Raw genomic sequence first — 21,461 nt, forward strand, 5'->3', positions numbered from 1 at the left:
AAATTGTTAATCCTCAAAAGAATAGGATTTGTTTATATGCTGATGATTCAAATTTAACAGTGGCGGGGAAAGGTAAAGATGTGTTGGAAATTTCGGCCTTTTTAAAATTGTATAATATACAGCAATTTATAAAAATAATATAATCTGAGGTACTTTCCTGTTAAAGGGAACATTCATTATTATCGATGATTTCTTTTCGATATATCAATATTTTTGTTTTCCATCCGATATATTGATAGTAACAAATTGAAACATATCAGCTGACAAGTATGATATAGGATACAGTAAATAAATATTGTTCAGTATCAACAAACAATAAAAAAAAAAATTATATTGAAATGAAACTGTTCTAAACTAACCTAACCAACCAAACTTGCTGTAACATTTCAAAATTCCGTTTGATAGCCCCATATGCATTTTCTGTTATCAAATGGAATTTTGAAACGGAAACTTAGCCTATAAAGCAGGTTTGGTTAGTTATGTTAGGTTAGTTTGGAATAGTTTCATGTCCTAATCCAATATATAGGCTATTATTTTTGTCTAAACAAAGTTAGTTATTATTTTGTAATTTAAATCCATTTGAAGATATTAAAACAGAAGAATACCAATCGTGAAGTAAAACAAAAATATCGATATATCGAAAATAAATCATCGATAATAATGAATGTTCCCTTTAACAGGAAAGTACCTAATCTGAATCTTAATATAACAAAAACAAACTTTATGTCCTTTTCTACTAAACAAAGTAAACAGAAACTTGAACCCAATTTGATCATTGATTCAGAATCAGTAGAACAACTTTCTGAAGCCAAACTTTTAGGCCTTTATGTAGATGAACATCTAAGTTGGAATAAACACGTTGAAAAATTATTACTGGAGTGTACGCATTGAAAAGAATGTCTTATTTGTGGAATTTAGATACACTCAAAAAAATATATTTTGCCCATATTCATTCTCACATAAACTATGGCATTGGACTGTATGGGGCAACTACAAATAAAAATTTAAAGAAAATTCTAATCATGCAAGAAAAAGCCATTAGAGCCATGTTACACCTTAAAAAAGATGAATCAGTTAAATCTCACTTTAAAAATCTAAATATTTTAACAGTTTTTGCAGCTTATACTTTTGAAATAGCATGTTTAGCTAAAAGAGACAGCATAAAATATGAGCCAGTTGTGCAACATAGTTACAATACAAGACATAAAAAGGATATTGTAACTTCAACCTATAAGCTCCTAGAATTCTCCAAAAAGAAACCAACTTTTGCTGGATCACTAATTCTAAGGAAATTGCCTGCCTCTATAAAAGAGGAATCAAATTATAAATTATTTGAAGCTAAATTAAAAAAAAACATTTAATAGGAAAGGCGCCTTATACAATGGAGGAACTCATTGAATAAATATTCATACTTAAAATGTGTTTATATCTAGGCTAGTTTAGTACTTTTACTTTATACTTGACACTATTTTTGTACCCATGTACATGTAATTCACCACGGTGAATCTTCAACAGAAGAAAATATTGTGACAAGGCCTACCGGCTTAGTAGGCCCAAATGATGTTTCCAATAGCAAGATATCTGAGGAAACTCATCCCTCGGCTCCTAAACCTAAACCTACATATGCTAAAGTCGTTGGCGACTATAATACTTCGGACACAGTTCTGGTGGCAAACAGCCGTAATGACAATTTTCAGGTTGTTAAATCAAGGAAATTTCAAAAATCAACTAAGAAGGTAGGTGAAACAAATAGGCCTAATGTTCAAAAGGAAAGAAAATTCATCACGGGGAATATGTCAGCAGACCATAACCTCAAAATAGTGGATAAGAAAATTTTCTTATTTGTATCTAGGCTTAGTCCCTCAACACAAGATAGTGACCTGACTGATTTTCTAAAAAATCAAACTTCTAGTAATGAACAGTTTTTTGTAGAAAAGCTACTATCAAAGTATCCGAAAGAATATGCTTCGTTTAAAGTAGGATTGTCGTCAACCCTCTTAGACAAGGTATTCAATGCAGACTTTTGGCCTAGACATGTGTATGTTTCTAAGTTCCAGGGTTGGAGATCAAGACAAGTAGCCAATAAATCTAAAGATCAGGACAAGAGTGTTTTTTTAGGGTTCGACAGCCCAGAAAAGTTACCGGTTCACTCATGAAAGATAAATCTCAGAAATGGCCTGAGTCTACAAATTTACAGCTCAAAAATAGTGCTGAGCCTCAAGTCACAAGTGAATCTACTCCTGCATCGTTGAATGATAAAGCTGACGACACATCCTCCCAGCTATCAATATTCTACAGCAACATCCAGTGCTTGACTAACAAAGTCAATGAGTTGGATATGTATTTTAAGGATTGCTCTTATACAGTGGTTTGCTTAAGTGAACATTGGTTAACCAGCGATAATTATCATCTCTACCATCTTGAAGGGTACAACCTTGGCAGTATCTATTACCGTAGAACAACAAGTCATGGAGGTGTACCAATTTACGTACTGAATACTACTGAATTTGAAGTTTTGGACACATCCAGGTTCTCTGTGGAATTTCATTTTGAAATATGTGCAATTAAGCTTATAAACCCTAAATTAATCGTAATAAGCTGCTATAGGTCGTGTGATGGTGACTTAAACACATTCCTCGAATGTTTAGAAGCAACACTGGTTTATTTTACAAACTTTGGGTCAAAGGTTGTTCTTTTTGGATATATAAACATTAATGTGCTTAAATTGGATTGTAGCACTTCTCGTCTACATGATGCACTTCTAGTGGCTGGTTGTCGCTGTACAGTCTTTCAACCAACTCGAGGTATAGCCTGTCTGGATAACATGATAACGAATTTAGCCAACAACATGTTCAGTGTAGAAGTGCTAAAATTACCCTTATCAGATCATGATGTGATAGTGTCGAATATCTTGGGCAGTGGTGAAACTAATCCTAAAAAAATTGACCAGCCTAATTTAATTGTAAGACCAATAACCTACAATAAAATGGTAGTTTTTAAAGAAGAGTTATCCCTTGTAAACTGGGATCAATATCTACAGGGTAAGAAAGCTAGCTGTATGTGTAATATATTTTTTAACATCATACTAAATATTATGCAGTGGTGCTTTCCTATGAAATCTACAAGTAAGTTACAAGCACAGAGAAAACAAATGGTTCAATGGTTTACACCACAGCTCGAACAACATATAAACCATGTTATGTCCTTATACGTACGAGCCAATCACACCAAAACTCCTGAAGACAAACTAGCCTATGTCACTGCAAGAAATAAATACAAGCAAGCTATCCTGAATGCAAAGAAGACTGCAAATGAAAACTTCATTGACTCTGCAGGAAACAAGGTTAAAGCAGCGTGGCAAGTAGTGAAGAAGGAACGTGGACCGACCGCAAGAGAAAAAATTATTCCGACTCCAGATGACATCAGCGACTTCCTAGTTGACGTTGTCCCAAACATCAGAGGTCTCATAACACCTTCAACAACAACGGCAGAAGAACTGATGCAGAAAAAAGTGCTAGTGGGTGAAAAGCAGAGCTTTGTGTGGCGGAGTGTGTTGCCTAGTGACATGTCAAGCATTTTATCCAAAATGAAGCATTCAAGAACAAAGGACATTTATGACATGTCAAATGATATGTTAAAACATGTGGGTGAAGTTCTCCTGGAGCCATTGTCCTTGCTCATCAATGCTTGTTTAAATGAGGGTGAGTTTCCAGAAAAACTCAAAGTATCTAAGCTTACACCTATATATAAATCTGGAGATAAGAAGGAGGCCGCTAGCTACAGGCCGATCTCAGTGGTACCCATCATTGCTAAGGTGGTCGAAGTAGTGATGAAAACACAGGTTGGTGACTACTTTGAAAACAATAATTCAATGTCATCAGCTCAGTTTGGTTTTAGACCTGGCATGTCTACGGGCGATGCAGTTGGGGTCCTTGCTTCCTCAGTAATTGAGGGTTTTGAGGGTGGTTTGTCTACTCAGGCCGCTTTATGTGACCTAAGCAAGGCCTTTGACTGTGTCGACCGTGGAATACTCTTGAAAAAGTTAAACTACTATGGTATAGTTGGCAACGAAATCAAAATTTTTGAATCTTATCTTACAAATCGGCAACAAAAAGTTTACGTAGGAGACGCAAAGTCTGCTGCTACCGAGGTGATGTATGGAGTACCATAGGGGTCGATCTTGGGACCGTTTCTGTTTTTAATAATGGTAAATGACTTGCCCGAAAACATATCTGCAAAAACAATCATGTTTGCGGACGATGTGACTTTTTTTGCATCTGGAAAAAATGATGAGGTCCTGTCTAACCAAATGAATACTGTAGTTTTAAAAGAAGCATCTGAGTGGTATGCTGCAAACAAATTCCTTCTTAATGTAAATAAAACACAGAACATGACTTTTTCTTTAGATTTAACCACTCTTAAAAAGGTAGACAATGATGCGAGTGTTAAACTTCTAGGGTTTTATCTGGACCAAAAGTTAGGATGGGATGATCATGTTGCAAAAACCTGTTCAAAACTATCAAGGGTGGTTAATATGTTAAGATGTCTGAAAAGTAAGCTTCCATGTAAATATCTTCGATCATGTTATTTTGCTTTCTTTCAAAGTTTGTTGCTTTATGGTTTGTTGTATTGGGGTAATAGCTCAAAAGTTGAGGATGTGTTAAAGGTTAAAAAAAAAGCTGTTAGGATCTTGGCAAATGCTGTTTCTCCAGAGCACTGTAGACCACTGTTTAAACAACTTAAAATCCCCACTGTTGTAAATATGTATATTTTTATTTGTCTAGTCTATGTGAAACGTAATTTTAAAAATCTTACGCTGTCAAATCAGGTCCATGACCACTTTACCAGGACAAGTCACAAAATATTTATTGATAGATTTAGGCTTAGTAAAACCTCAAAATCTTTTAAAGTCATGAGTGTTAGGCTGTTTAACAAACTACCTCCTAAAGGACAAACAGCAAAACAAGAAATTTTTAGTAAAACTGTTTTTGACTGGCTTGTAGAAAATCCATTCTACCATATTGATGAGTTTTTAAATATGTCATTGCACGACTCAATTCTGTGTTTCAAGTAGTAAGTTAATATTGACAATCATGTTGAATGTGACTTAATTTAGGCTATTTTAAATGTGACACTGTCTATTACATGTATTATGTTTAACGACAATAAAAGATTCTATTCTATTCTATTCTATTCTATTCTATTCTAAGGAAAAATAAAGATGTTTTGATTCGATTTGATTAACCATCGTAACTTTCATAACTAATTCATAGATTTAAAATTAAAGGTTTGTCGTTGAATCGTGCAACCTTAAAAAAACTGTTAAAAATCAAACGGGGTTTTTTTGTAATACGTATAAAAATATGACATAGACTACGTTTCATAACAATTTATAGAATATCTGTAAATCTAGGCATAATAGTTTAAACCAAAGCATTGTAGGACTACTAGTAAATGCTAGTACGTAGTTGCCTGTTAAAACAAATTTTGAATTTTTAAGTAATAATGTTACAGGTTTTAATAACAGTTTTTAGATTTTACACCTAAGCCCCACTAGTAAATAATAGGAGAAGATATAATATTCTTATATTAAAACGTGACAGGGTTATTTTATTTCACGATTCTTAATCAACGACTTGACGGATTTTCCTGATTTTAGTGTTGAGTTTCCTTTATATTGCTTTTACAATTGAAATAAAACTATACCAAGCCATAGTGAACTGAGATACTCACAATTGCTTTGTTGTTGGATAAGATCAGCTAAATTCAGCTATGGCCACCATTCATAAAAATGGTAACAAACAAGAATGCCTGGGTCCATTTAGAACCATAAAAACTCCGGACTTTTTAAAAGTACTGAAATACGTAAAATTAATATTAATTAAACAAAATTAAGAGGATGACCCGGGTTCTACACTAATAGCCTGCAATAACAGAAATGTACAAACTTTATTTATGCATAGACAAATTTTTAATGCAATCCATAAATACCTTACCACTTTATAATGTATTGATAATATATATTTAAATTCAATAGCTCTATTTAAAAATATATTTCACACTACTAAAATGTATTTCTGTAATGACGTTTAACGTGTTAATTTTATCGGGAGTTAATCCTCAAATTTCTAGGAATAACGTCTATGACAATTACTGGAGCTTTTTTTTACAATGTCTATTTGTTGGTTGCCTCGAATAGGATGGACTATTACAATACTGCTTCAATTTTTTATAATAGATAATTTTATGTTTCCTAACAACATAATGTAAGAACAATTAAATTCCATTTCCTGGCTAAAATAAAGACGCAATATTGTAATACGTAGTTAAAGTTTTTGATGTCCGTTTTATTAATTATTAATTTTTATTAATTAACGTACCTAGGTAAATCATTTGCCTGCTATACAAAAATATCGAAACTAGGTTATTTGTTTATTAATACTATGATTTGGAATTATTTCTGTAATAATACAGAAATATTAATGAGAACCAAACTAACTTTTGTTAACACTTGCACGACAGATATCCTACAGTTAAACCTATCAAGGACAAGCATTCAAGGTTACAAGCCCAGTATACAAAATACTGTACGAACTTAATAATTTTGGTACTTTCCTGTTAAAGGGAACATTCATTATTATCGATGATTTTTTTCTCGATATATCGATGTTTTTGTTTTCCGATCCATTACAAATTGACAACAAGAAATGAAACTGTTCTAAGCTAACCTAACATAACCAACCATACTTGCTGTACCATTCAAAAATTCCGTTTGGGTTTGAAAACGGCAAGTTATAAAAGGCAAGTTATAAACGCGGAATTTTTAAATGTTACAGCAAGTTTGGTTAGTTATGTTAGGTTATTTATTTTAGAACAGTTAAATTTCATTAATGTTTGTTGATACTGGACAATATTTTTCGTAATTGTCAGCTGATATGTTTCAATTTGTTAATATCGATATATCGAGAAAAAAATCATCGATAATAATGAATGTTCCCTTTAACAGGAAAGTACCATAATTTTATTTGCAGAAGTTCACAAAATGGTATTAATTTGAATAAAAGAAACAAATTACGGACCACGAAAATATATTTCATAACCTGGAAAAGATCCGAATTAAATGTACAGTACGGACTACGAAAATATATTTCATAACCTGGAAAAGATCCGAATTAAATGTACAGTACAATCTTTTTGCATCCCAATAAACTACTATTTACGTAAGTACATTTCTCATCCTTATGGATCAGCTGAAGACAGTTTTATTGTTAGTTATGTCCGGTGCACTGTCTGTAGAGGTTGTGTTTTGTTTACAATTTGTTTCTTGTTTTCAGTCATTTAAAACCTCGTTTAACCAAATAAAACCTTCTAACCATAACTAATAACACGTCCCCAATTTTTATAACCAAACAGTAAAGAACAAATCACGAAGTTGACTATAAAATAATAGAAACCCAATTTCGTCGACACTAGAGATCAGTGTCACCGGACATGAAAAACAGCTTTGAAATTTACAATGAGATGTAAAGTTTACTTGTGTTGGTTAGTCTATGGTAAGACTATAATGCATTTTCTACCCTAATAATCATAAGTATAATATTAAACATACTTCTGAATATATATTTATTTTATAGACTATGTCTCCTAATTATTCGTAGGATACAACATTATGGTACCGATACGATCGTAGGTACTACACTTTCGGCAACAATCTGTAACAAGGAAGATTCAAATCACATTATCCTCTCAAATCATCAATTACCTCCACAACAAAATGTAAACTACCTCCGATTAATTTTGATATAAATCTTAACTGGGACACCAAATTATAAATTTAAAATAACAAATTTAAACTCTTGCAATTTTTTTCAATAAGCGTAATCACTTAAGTAATATATATAAGTAATAATATATCATGCATATTTCTCATCATTAATGACATATGGTATCTTGATCTGGGGTAACTCTCCTCATTCAAAAAAGATGTTTAAATGACAAAAAAAGTGATAAAAATTACTGGCAAAGTTCCTCCTAGAACCCTTAGTAAAAAAAACTGTTTCAAAATTTTCTTGTTCAAACTTTTTATGATCACTATTTTTTGGAAATAGCATGCTGGGTTCACAAAACCTATCCACCTTTAGGGAGACCCAAACTAAACATAATTACAATTTGCAATACCAGAAATAAGAACAGTGGCCAAGTGGGCCGGGCCCGCGCAAAATAAACAGTAAAGTATATTTTTAAATACTTTATAGGTTATTTGTTTGATATTATTCAATATCAACTGCAATATAAACTAATTTTGAGCTTTCAACGGGTCATAACTTTTATTGAATTACAATGCAATCATCTAGTAACACATTGGAGGGCCACATATTTTGGGCCCTTCTAGCCACCATAAGAACATAATGGACAAGACAACACCAGCCAGCGGCGCTTGACTATCAGGGAACAACACATTGGTATATGGAGCAGGGTGGGCCAATTTAAACTGGCTCACTAGACGTTTATTCTCAATATTTTCGCTGGGAGTGCTGAGCGCTAGTGTAGATTTGTTTACATCCCACCGTGTATGTTGTACACATACCAGCAAACGGGTTGTAGTTGTAATATTTTAGGAAATAATAAGTTAACACTTTTAGTTAGTTTTGTGATATTATTCCTACAGATTTATTAGAGTAGCCATATTACGGTTTTAGTGATCATAAATTTTTAAAGGCGGTGATGTTATTGTGAAGTGTGTTTGTGGTTCATATGGGTTTTTTTATTTATAAATCAATGGGGTAAGGCCTACTTCAACCGTACTGCAATTTTCAGAATTGTGAGTTATTATAAAAAAATGCAGTTCTTGCCATGATTTAAATAGTAAACTTACAGGCTAATTGTATGTTTGTAGATAGTTTTGAGCAGGCCATCAACAAAGTAATTGACATATTTGCCAAGATGAAGGAAAGACGAGCCGATCTGTTATATAAAGACCAAGCTGCAGAGAAATTTGTCTTTTGGTGAGTTACATGTTATGGTGTTTTAATTTAGTTTATAGAGTAATGACATAGACATCTGTGTAAACTGTAAAGTTGAATATACTTCATTCTACTGATTGTGTAGCTAGACACAGGATCAGATCAGATGGAGCAGTTTATCAATTACGACAAACTTGTGCGATAAAACAACGTTTTCAATCCTATAAGCTGAAGAAAATAAAGTACAGTACCATTTTTAACCAACCCAACTTTTAAATCAGGTGCCTCAAATGATAAATACCCCCGTCGCAGCAAACCTGACAACTAAGCGAATTTCCATTTGTCTGAATTGATTTTCAATTAAATATATTTAAATAACATTATAGGTCGAGTACCTAGGTTTGCTGCTACAAGGAAACTAATAAAGTGTGTTTTTTAGTAAAATATTAATAGCTTAGTACAAAATAAATAAGTTTGCCAAGTTTGATCAAAATATATCCATAAATAACCAAACTACAACATTTTACAATATTCTCCATAAGAATAACATGGGAATTTTAAATTTAAAATTTTTTTTAATTTTCTACGTTACCAATAACCGTACAAAAATACTTTTATATACTAAATTATTTGTTTTTTTAAGCTCTTTAAAAAGGTATAAAGAGAAATTGGAAAACTTTGTGTTTTGAGGGTCAAAAGTGAGAAAAACCAATTTTTACCCCATAAAACCCCCCGTAAAGCCCTGTTCCCATGGTCCGATCATGCTGGTTCGCGAACTCATTCAAGTTTATCCCGCTTTACACCTTTAAACCAAATTTCATCAAAATCGGACAAAAATTACTCAAGTTATCGCGTTCACGGACACATATATATATATATATATATATCTATATATATACATATATAAAAATTTTAACGAATGGTGTTTTTGGCCTCTGGGGACATCAAAATGAAAAAGTAAATCGCTCCCGGGCTTAGGTCTTACCATGCCACCTACGGTAATAGCTACTTCCCTATAGGGAAATTCGTTAATAAAAACCCATCTAATTTATGTCAAAAATTTTAAAATATACGGATCCCAGACCCCCCTCCCCCCTCTCAGACTCCCCCAAAATGATCGCACCCCGCAATGTCCCACCAATGGCCCACCCAATGGTTCAGCCAATGGTTGTAAGCCAATGGTTCAGGTAAAGCGCCACCACTGAATAAGAATTTTATGAAACCTGTAGCTCACAATTTACAAATATTGCAGTTATTACCACAATACGTTTGTCCATAATTCTTAAATAATTTACAAAGAAGTTGAATTACACTGGAAATTCCTTCTAAGTTTAGACTTTCTTTAAAAAAATGGCTCAAGGCTAAATCTTTTTTTCATTGGCAGATTATTTGGAGGACTGCTGGAATTAGGTATGAATAAACCACAGAATAACCAACCCCACAAGTAGACTTCTCATCCCATTGTAAATTTTGAAACTCGTTTTTCGTGTCTAGTTCATGTACGGTGACACTAGGTGCTACTGTCGACAAAAGTTTGTTAATTTCATGATTTAGGCTTTACTGTTTGGTTACATAGCTAGGGGACGAGTTATTGTTCATGATTAGATTGTATTATTTGGTTAAACGAGGTTTCAAATGACTGAAATAACAAGAAACAAATTATAAACAAAACACAACAGCTAGAGTGCACCTCACAGAACTAAGGGCCCTTTCACACGAGGCCACTGGTGGCCGCCACCGGTGGCCGCCACTGGTTGCCCGCCACAGCTTTAACATTATTTTAAATGAGACCTTTCACACGCAGCCACTGTAGTTGCCCGCCACTACACAGTGGCCGAGCAGTGTCTCCTCGCGCAACTGCTAGTCGGCAACCGCCGGCAACTGCAGCGGCGGCAACTCGTCGCGGGGCATTGAATTAAATGGGAGCTTTCACACGTAGCAACCAGTGGCCGCCACCGGGGATGAGCGCGCAGCTACTATTTTGAATCAGTTCACGTGCAGACTGCAAAGACAAACGCACTATGGTAGTTGTTGAGTGTTTTCGTGTTGAATTGTTTGTTTGTGAAAATGAGTGATCAGAAGAAAAATAAAGAGGACGTTGCTGAAAAAGAAAAAGACAAAGGAAAACAACAGAATAAGAGAATAAACAAAATAGTAGAAAACAAAGTGGATACTGAAGATCTAATTTGCAAAATTGAAAAGTAACCGGCAATTCGGTATAGTACGCCTGTGTCTATGCCTTATTTTTTTTATTATCAACGCGAGAAGAAGGAGATGTTCATTGTTCGACAGAATTTTCACAGCTACCATTGTACAGTGGCTGAAGTGGAGTGGCTTGTCAGTTGCCTGTATCATCCACTGCAGTTTCCCGGCCGGCCACTGGTGGCCGCCACCGGTGGCCGCCACTGGTTGCCCGCCACAGCTTTAACATTATTTTAAATGGGACCTTTCACACACAGCCACTGTAGTTGCCCGCCACTACACAGTGGCCGAGCAGTGTCTTCTCGCGCAACTGCTAGTCGGCCACCGCCGGCAACTGCAGTGGCGGCAACTCGTCGCGGGGCATTGAATTATATGGGAGCTTTCACACGTAGCAACCAGTGGCCGCCACCGTGGATGAGCACGCAGCTACTATTTTGAATCAGTTCACGTGCAGACAGCAAAGACAAACGCACTATGGTTGTAGTTGTTGAGTGTTTTTGTGTTGAATTGTTTGTTTGTGAAAATGAGTGATCAGAAGAAAAATAAAGAGGACGTTGCTGAAAAAGAAAAAGACAAAGGAAAACAACAGAAGAGAATAAACAAAATAATAGAAAACAAAGTGGATACTGATGATCTAATTTGCGAAATTGAAAAGTAACCTGCTATTCAGTGTAGTACGCCTGTGTCTTTGCCTTATTTTCTTTATTATCAACGCGAGAAGGAGATGTTCATTGTTCGACAGCATTTTCACAACTACCAGTACAGTGGCTGTAGTAGAGTGGCTTGTAAGTTGCCTGTACCATCCACTGCAGTTTCCCGGCCGGTAACTGGTGGCGGACACCGGTGTCCGCCACCAGTGGCCTCGTGTGAAAGGGGCCTAACAATAAAATTGGCTTCAGCTGTTCCATAAGGATGATAAATCTACTAAGGGAGTATGTTTTATCTAAGGAATAAACCTACCAGCTCCTTCTTGCTCAATTTTTGTCATGTAAAAATATTATTTGTATTGAGGGAAGATTTGGTTGTTTCTGTGTAAAAACAGTTTTATTTGAGTTAATTACTAGTTTTAAGTCTTTGATTTAACCATTGACAATACCTCCTGTTATTATGATGTGCTGACATGTAACTAAATAAATAAATAAACACCTCATTATTAAGAGCTCTAAATCTCAATAAAATATATTGACATTATACATCCTTTGTATAAATGGAAATACATGACCCCATTCTGGACAACTCTAGGATGTTGAGTTTTGAGTGTACCTTAACAAAGTTTGTGTTGGTCGGAAAAAAATAGGTTATGTTATATCATATCCAATACCTAGCCCTCAATTTGCCAATTCACCAATATAGTTATCTACAGTGGACATAAATATATTTGTTAGTAAATTCTGCTGTCTACTTGTACCATACACTTCCCAAGTAATGTAAGAATTTGAAGCCAAAAAACGTGGTGCAATCTGTTGAGATGGTCTACCAGCTAATGACAATATTCTGTGTTAAGTGATAATTCAGCTGTTTGCTATTATACTGCATTGATTTTAATTAATGTTTAACCATTAACTATTGGATACAAAGTAGGCCGGGGCCACACGAGGCGGATTATCCGCACGGCTTATCTTCGCGCGAAGATATTCCGCGCGGTCGGTGTCCTGGCCACACGGAGTGGATGAAATGCTTCCTGTTAGGTTTTCATAGCCTACGTACTGTATTATAAAAACATGGTCCAATTACTCGTAGTAGTCATGGAGGAAACACTTATGTTAGTTTGTGCATTTAAAGACGTGTGGTGAGCTGGAACCAAAGGTTAAAAGCAATCATTGGGTCCATCCCTTCATAACGGATAAACCATTTGTGTTTCAAAACTTTTACGAGCACATGCGATACCATAGTTCGGAGTTTTATTTATTATCGTATGTCAATAGAATCGTTTGACGAGCTACTTGTACTGCTCCGACCGCATATAACTAAGAAAGACACACTCATGAGAGATTTAACGAGTTATATTATCTTGTCCGTATCAAACATTACAACTATTAACCGAAACGCAAAAAACACAAACTTAAAATATACTACAATTGCCCGAAGATGAGCTCCAACCGCGCGGATGATCCGTATTATGTGGCCACTCTCATAAGACTGCGGGTGTCATACCCTCCAACGCAGCTTAACTTCGCGCTGACGAGCTGCACCAATGCCGATAATCAAACATGCAAAAAAATATTTACTTAAACCATTAGTGCACCTAATTAACTCCTCTTTTATCAGTGGAATATTTCCAAACAAATTAAAAATTTCAAAGATTAAACCCCTATTCAAAAAAGGAGATGAATTGAAGATGTCAAATTATCCACCTTTATCGAACCAGTTTTTTTCTAAAATCTACGAAAAAGCAATGTACAATAGATTGATTACTCATTTTGAAGAAAATAACTTACTAGATGGTGAGCAGCACGGTTTTATAAAAGGACGTTCTGCTGTAACAGCAGCTGTTGAATTTGTTGAATCAGTCATTAATACATTTGAAACTAAAAATAAAGTAGTAGGTATATTTATTGATATTACAAAAGCCTTTGACAGTGTCAACCACTCACTATTGATTAAAAAATTGGCTGGATTCAAAATTCGTGACCCAGTTTTGTCATGGTTTAATAGCTATTTAAGTAATAGGAAACAATATGTTGAACTAACAAATACAAATAAAAATCATTTAATTAAGGAAAATCAGAAATAAAATTCATAAAACACGGTGTACCGCAAGGCTCAATTCTAGGTCCACTGTTATTTTTAATATATATAAATGTTTTGCCAAAATTGGTGTCTGGAAACAAACAAAATAAGCTCTGCCTGTATGCAGATGATACAAACTTAAAAACTTGTAGTGGATCAGTAAAGGAACTAGAATCTTCTATTCAGGAAAACTCTATCGATCTTAATAATTACTTTTGCTATCATCAATTATTGCTTAACCCTACCAAAACCAGTCTCATTCAGTTTAGTACAAAACATCATAAAATGAATGACTTTGAATCAGTCTGAGCCAGGTTGAGTCAGGTTTGAGTTGGTCTAAATAACCACAAAATTAACAAAATTGAAAATACTAGGTTTCTTGGTTTAACAATTGATATGATAGTAATTTGAGTTGGGATCACCACATTGATCAAGTGGCTAAAAAGGTTATATCTGGATTGTTTGCTCTGTACAAGCTATCAAAAGTATGCAATCTAGAAACATTAAAAATTTTTTACTATGCATACATACATGCAAACATTAATTTCGGAATCTGCGTGTATGGAGCAACGACTAAAAGTAATTTAGATTGTATTTTGATTTTACAAAAAAAGAGCTTTAAGAATAATTCGTAATCTTAAATGGCGAGATACTGTCAAAGAGCATTTCAAAAATTTTGGCATCATGACTGTTTATAGTTTATACATTTATGAAGTGATCATGTATTGTAGGCTTCACTTTGATGAATTAGGTTTACTAGGGAAAAGTCATTCTTACAATACTAGAAACAGGCAAAACACATCAATGCCTATTCACAAACTAGTTTTACAAAAAAAAAAAAAAAAAAAAAGAAAAAAAAAAAAAAACATATGCTGGAGGAAAATTTTATAATAATTTACCTAATAATATTTAAAAAGAAATTAGTATTATTAAGTTTAAAAAATTGCTAAAGAATTATTTAATTTCAAGACCGCTGTATTCATTGGAGGAATTTTGGTATGTTTAGTTTTTAATGTAGTCTTAAAATATTGTTGACGCAATTCTATGTACAAATTTCATGTACAATTACGAAATAAAGAATGTTTTAATTGAATTGAATTGAACATGGCACGGACAATATGCCCAGGCGGCTTAACTTCGCCTCGTGTGGCCACTCTCATTTGATTCAATTAGATTTCCCATCTATATGAATCAGCTATCATCAGCTATCAGCTGTAGCCAATTTTTTATAAAAAAATAAAATAATGTAGTTGTGTGAGCCAGTCACAGAATGCACAAGTGTCTGAAATTCCAATTTATACCTTATTTTTTGTTACTGACCACTGCCCAGGTTGATGGGCCATAACAGTTGCTATATAACTCATTATAAGTCATTCCCTAAGTTTGACTTAGTAAAAAAGTTTGTGTATTTCACAGAGTTTAGTAAAAAAAATCTGGCTACAAATTTAACTTGGGGATGGAATGTCTAAATAGGTTTAACCCAATACACTAGTACTGGTACTCTCTGGTGAGATGGTCCTGAACTTTTTCTGTTTTCTTGGTTTCAAATTTTTATATTACATGGGAAGTCTATTCTGTGTATAGTCAATGCTTGTACTATGCAAGCTTACCTTTAACCTGCTTTAGGGTTAAGTACGGTTCTTATTTTAGAATTAAACCTTTCTTTATCCAAAACATTTACATTGGAAAACAAAATCTAATCTTAAAATTGATTAGTCTGTTTAGACGTTTCAGATATAAATACTGGTTGCTGCTGCACCATCATCTTATTTACATTTACTTAAATTATTTTTTAAGCTTAAGAAATTGTACAAACATTGTCTTCAATATTGACATCTGCTCCATGGTTGATGAGTTCTCGAACAAACGATAACTTTCCCCTGGATGCTGCATAATGTAGTACAGTACTTGCATTCTGAAAAAATTGAAATATTACTAAAAATATTATTTTACATTTACATTTCTACATAATTATAAGAATAGATTCACTATGAAATGAAATTATATCTTTATCTTCTATGAGTTTAAATAACAGCATTTAAAAGCTGTAGAGTTTAGACTCAACGGCCAATTTATCTAATCCAACAGTAGAACTTAACCACCTGATTGTCAACAACAGATTGAGACTTTTGTGAATTGGTATTGGTCTGAGAAACTGAAACACACTTGATGTAGCGGGCCTTGAATGACTTTAGAACCAAGCAACCATTCAATACTTATCATAACAACTGCTTCTTGTTAACAACTTTTTCAACATATTTCTCAATATAAAATTACAAACTAAATTTTTCATAGCGTCTCAGACTCATCCTTAAAATGGATGTCCTGGGTTACAGCTTCTATAAAGCCATAATTACATTTTTATTCAGGGCCTTAAAATCTATCTACTATATAGTCACTTGAAAAAATACATAAAACAAAAAACGGTAGGGCCTAGATGCCATCAATGAACACTCCACCTCACCATCTGGCACTACAGCCTAAATCTTCCTCCAATGCTGTCTAACCGTAGCTTTTTGTTTCCAGTAGCCGATTCTCATTTTCATCAGGTCCTCCTCTACTTTTTCTATCCACATTAATCAAGGCCGTCCCATTCTTTTTGAGCTGAAAATTCTCCCATTTATGATTTCCTTGGTAATTTACTCCACATTCACTCAAACATTGGTTATAACATATATGACCATCTGAGTATTAGGGCTTTAATAAATCTAACCAATATTTTACCCTTAAGTGCAATTTTCCACTTTGTAATTTTGCCACATCCTGAAAGTATTATCATCTTCCCTTACAAGCCCAACAATTCTTTGTATTTATTCTTATTTTTAAGCCTCTTGGGCATCCTTATCTTCCATTAACAGATTTCAACACTTGGAGCGACAAGTCTCTACTGGTTGAGCCAGTGTTTTATATTTTTAGCTTGTTTGTTCTTTTGAGAGACCTGGCTTTTTTAAATCCCTAAATTAGCAAAATATACTGTTAACTGCCAGTATTCTAACATATATGTACGGTTTCATTAATTAGTCTTATGTACCAAGGCTCCAAGACACTTGACCTCTAGGAAAGCCACAGTTTTTTCTCATATTTAAGTATGTCATTCACATACACTTTATTTAGCCTTAATTTACTTTCAGTGGTATTTTTTGGGTCGTTCCACCTATTTCTTGATAACCTCTTTACACCATCTTTCTGTCCTGGCCACAATCATAAGACTATTAGCATATGCCAACACTTGGCTTAACTCATTTAACATGTTTCAGTTTTGATCACCTCCCTAACAATGAATGGACAAATTAAATAGGGTTGTTGACAATCCATCTCATTGCTTGACTTCGAAGTTAAATATAAGCTTTTCTCCAATTGTTTCTGACATCAATCTTTAAACATTTACTTTTAATTACGTAAAAAATCAGTCAAACAGGAAGATTTTACAATGGTTGATGATAGTCACTTTAAGGATGAGTCAGAGCTGTATTGGAAAATGTGGTACTGCATGTACATTAATACATAATCTCTGGTGGCCAATCACAATAAATAACAACTCTCTACTCCAAAACAAACTTGTGACATACCTCATCTCTGTCATCGACTACGACTCGTTTGTTCTCGAGGAAGTTCTGCAGACCCGGTAGATTGTCATCAGTGATGTACTGCAGCAAGGTCCGGTAGCACAGAGAGACCATGGAGTCACTTTTGTGCAGGGTCTGCAAACAAGCATCATTGAATGTACAAGAAAGCGTATAGCACTGTAAGGTATACCAACAAGAAAAATACCCCCGCCACAGCAAACCTGCAGACTAAGCGAATTTCCAATTGCCTGATTTGATTTTCCCTTAAATCTATTTAAATAACATTAGGTTTTAAGTACCCAGGTTTGCTGCTACATGGAGGGTAATAAAGTGTGTTTTAGTAAAATGTTAATAACTTAGTGTAAAATAAATAAAGTTTCGTCAAAATATATCCATAAACAAGCAAACTATAACAGTTTATTTATTCTCCATAAGAATAACATGGGGATTTTAAATTTACAATTTATTAAATTTTATCCCTAACTAATAATTGTAAAATAACACTTCAATAAAATTTGTTTTTTTAAGTTCTTTAAAAATATTACAAGAGAAATTGGGAAATATTATGTTTTGTGGGTCAAAAAAAGAAAAACCAATGTTTACCCCATAAAACCCCCCATAACACCCCGTTCCCATAGTCCTATCATGCTGGTTAGCAAACTCATTCAAGTTTGTCACACCCTAAACCTTTAAGCCAAATTTAATCAAAATCGGACAAAAATTACTCAAGTTATCGCGTTCACAGACGTATGTATATATATATATATAAATTTGAAAGTGATATTATGTCTTCATAAAATATTCAAAATACACGTGAATTAATTGGTGAACTTTTTACTAGAACTAATTTAACACAAAAGATAAAATGTAAACAATAACAATAAAAACAATAATAATCATCTGATTATTTAAGCATATGACAGAAAGAATTGTGTTCCCTCTAGGGACATCAAAATGAAAAAGTATATCGGTTCCGGGTCTAGGTTTTACCGTGTCACCTACGGTAATAGCTACTTCCCTATAGGGAAATTCGCTAATATGAGTAAAATAAGATGCTAAGTAAAATATTTCAAAAAAATCATTGTTAAATGGTAACAACTGTCCATGATTAAGTTTTTTTTCCAGAATGAATAGCCAAATATCAAAAAGTAGATGGAAGGCTTCCACCATTTAAGTAGACTGTTGACAACGTCGTTGAACTGGCAAAAATACTGCCTGAGATTCTGCATGCATTGTAGCAATCTACTTTTAGGGCAACTGGTCACCTCCTGAAAGCCAAGATTTTAAAACTAAATAACATATTTTAAGTTTATAATTATTTTGGTATAGTTGTCAAGTTTTAAATCTATGTTTTGTTAGTATTGCCATAAGAAGGAGATTTATGCTAGCTTGAAACACAAAACACCCTTATTAGCTCACACTCTGTTACCTCTAGCCAGTGCTTGTCAGCCCTCAGCCTTCTAAAAAGTTTATTTTTTTTGTATAACAATTCATTAATTACAGCAGTTTTCAAACAATACAACTGTTAATTAACTAATTTTAAGCCTGTTAATTAACCGTACTTGTACAGCCTGATGATGGTGCCATACAGGGGCCAAAACTAGTCGTGTTTACAACAACATTGGATTGCCTAATGGCAGGTATTTGAACCTTTTAAACTAATTTTAACATTACAGCTTGCATTAATTATAGAACAAAACATTTAAAAACTATTTATTAAACGTTTAAGATATATTTACTACTAAATGTTAAGGAAAAATTATTGAAATACAGAGTAGTCATCTAAGCAGTAGAGTTATAAGAGACATTTTATCTAATATTATTAAACTAAATGCTTGCTTCTATGGAATTACAAAGTTTAATTAATCTTGCTTTTGAAGATTTGAATTCATGGTTTAAAGTAAACTGCTTAAGACCAATTTATAAGATTGGTCCCAAACCCAATTTATAAGATTCAGATCTACTCATGATGGACAACAAACAAAATATCAACTGAGACTCGGAAGTTATTGATGATACATAAATACGACCAAATTTGTAGGTATTCAAGTTCAAAATAGTTCCGAGTTGGATGAATATACTGCAATTTTATGCAAGAAAACCCTTGCTTTCAGATTTTTGTCTTGCAAAATGTTACAGACTTTAAAACAAGGTACATTGTTTGTAATGCCTTGTATGTCACTAATAATGTACAGTATTGAATAGAGTTTTAGGGCAACAGCTCAAGTGTGAAACATGTTTTAAAGATCAATTAAATAGTTTAAGAATTATGATGTTTTCTAAACCAGACAATCATGTTTTAATTATTGTATGGTCACCATTTCATTGAAAAGTATTCAAAAAATTAAAAATATTAACCCTACCTATATGTTCTCCAAACGTTGATGTTTGTAAAAATAAATCTAACTTTTTCATGAATTACAATTGTAATCATAACTATTTAACTAGAAATAGCAATAATTTTCAACTGCCCATCCACAGATAGACATTTTTGAACCCCTACCCCAGTGGGTAAAATATTGTATAATAAATTGCCAGTGTTTATTATTAAACACTGGCAATGGACAACACTGGTAGGATGGAAATTTGTAATTATTCATTTGTAAACCTGTTTTAAGTTGTTTTGTAAATTTTCATCTTTACCCAGCTTTGCTGGTTCGATTGTAAACGTTTGTTGTAAAAATAAATCATGACTTAACTTGCATAAAACAAATTATAGTAAACATGTTAGCTTGTATTATCATATTTCTGAATCATTAGACCATGATATTGTGAATACATAATTAGTAGCAAGGTTGTCTAAAATTAGAATATGAACACGGTTAATGAGGCTATTTTTATTTACGGGTACTTATTCACAAGAAGAAAAACAACTACAAATATGTATGAATAAATGATTATACTAGCAGTACAAACATAATTACCCCTTTATTACTGGCTATACAATTAACAATTATTTTATTTGGCACTCTAAATTTAAATATAATTTGGTACCTAACTTAAACCAACTAGCCATTGTCTTTATCATTTTAAATTATGGTATCGTTTATCCACTGATTTATCGGATATTTATAGAGATGCACTGTGGATGCGATACTCCCTGGGGTGTATTAACGTCCGTATTAGTGAGTACTACGACTATCCGCAGTACTATCCTGATAACTAGACCAATTTGTTACCAAGGCAAGAATGTGGTTCGGATTCCACTTTAAACTGTAGGTCCGTTAGTTGCCATTAGCTGTTTGGGCTATTAATTAACAGCTGTGTCTAAGGAATATGTCGGCCTTAGTCACTAACAAGACTACAAGATCGCGCCACTCATCCTACACTCATCCTTCACTCATATTTGGGTTAAAATAAGCACATAGTGGCATCCCCATCTTAAATAATTGATTGATTGATTGATATCTTAATACACTAAATAAAATCAATTTAAATAACTATTCAACATATCAACAAAAGCTTCATCATGCTGAGATTAATTTATACAATAATATTTAAAATACCAGGAACTATTATTCTTGAATTAAGTTACTTTTTAGACAAAGTTGCACTGAGAAGCATATTTACATGTTAACAATTGTTTACATTAAAATTAGTCATACAAGATTGTCATGACTTTAGGACACAACGTATTGTGAATTTTATACTGTACATTTTAAAACATTGTAAAGGTATATTTCATGTAAAATGAACCCTGTCTTTCTGATTACATCAGTATGTGAATAAATAATAATATTTATTACTAATAACAGGTATTTTAGTATTTTTTCAACAAAAGCTACTTGGTTTTTAAAACCATAACTTACTATAGAGACAAAGACATAACAAATGTTCAAAATACACTTACTCTAAGAGACCGAAGAGATGCAATGCTGGACACACTCACAAATAACAAATTACTGAAGTTATCCTGAACCAAACATTTGACATTTTGAACAATCAAAGTCCTTCTAGGCACCATTTGTATAGAATAAGAGGACATTGTTAGTTCTAAACT

At 33.5% G+C, this 21,461-nt stretch overlaps 1 protein-coding gene across 6 annotated transcripts in view; it reads right to left on the reverse strand.

Moving 5' to 3' along the window:
• Nucleotides 1-21,461, reverse strand: part of LOC128982958 (kinase D-interacting substrate of 220 kDa B) — a 306,316-nt gene that overhangs the window by 267,790 nt on the left and 17,065 nt on the right. For 5 of the 6 annotated variants that reach the window (XM_054402066.1, XM_054402065.1, XM_054402064.1 and 2 more), the window contains 2 exons: nt 17,465-17,596; nt 15,712-15,810 (listed from right to left, as the gene is read on the reverse strand). In XM_054402066.1, coding sequence (XP_054258041.1) covers nt 15,712-15,810; nt 17,465-17,596 — 231 coding nt within the window. Of the gene's footprint in view, nt 1-15,711; nt 15,811-17,464; nt 17,597-21,311; nt 21,331-21,461 lie in introns of those variants that run through there. The other variant, XM_054402069.1, reaches the window with a different exon arrangement.

Source organism: Macrosteles quadrilineatus, unplaced genomic scaffold (genome assembly GCF_028750875.1).
Source record: "Macrosteles quadrilineatus isolate MER2022 unplaced genomic scaffold, UCM_ALF_1.0 Scaffold_1__1_contigs__length_201487025, whole genome shotgun sequence".
In the NCBI taxonomy this organism is placed as follows: domain Eukaryota; kingdom Metazoa; phylum Arthropoda; class Insecta; order Hemiptera; family Cicadellidae; genus Macrosteles; species Macrosteles quadrilineatus.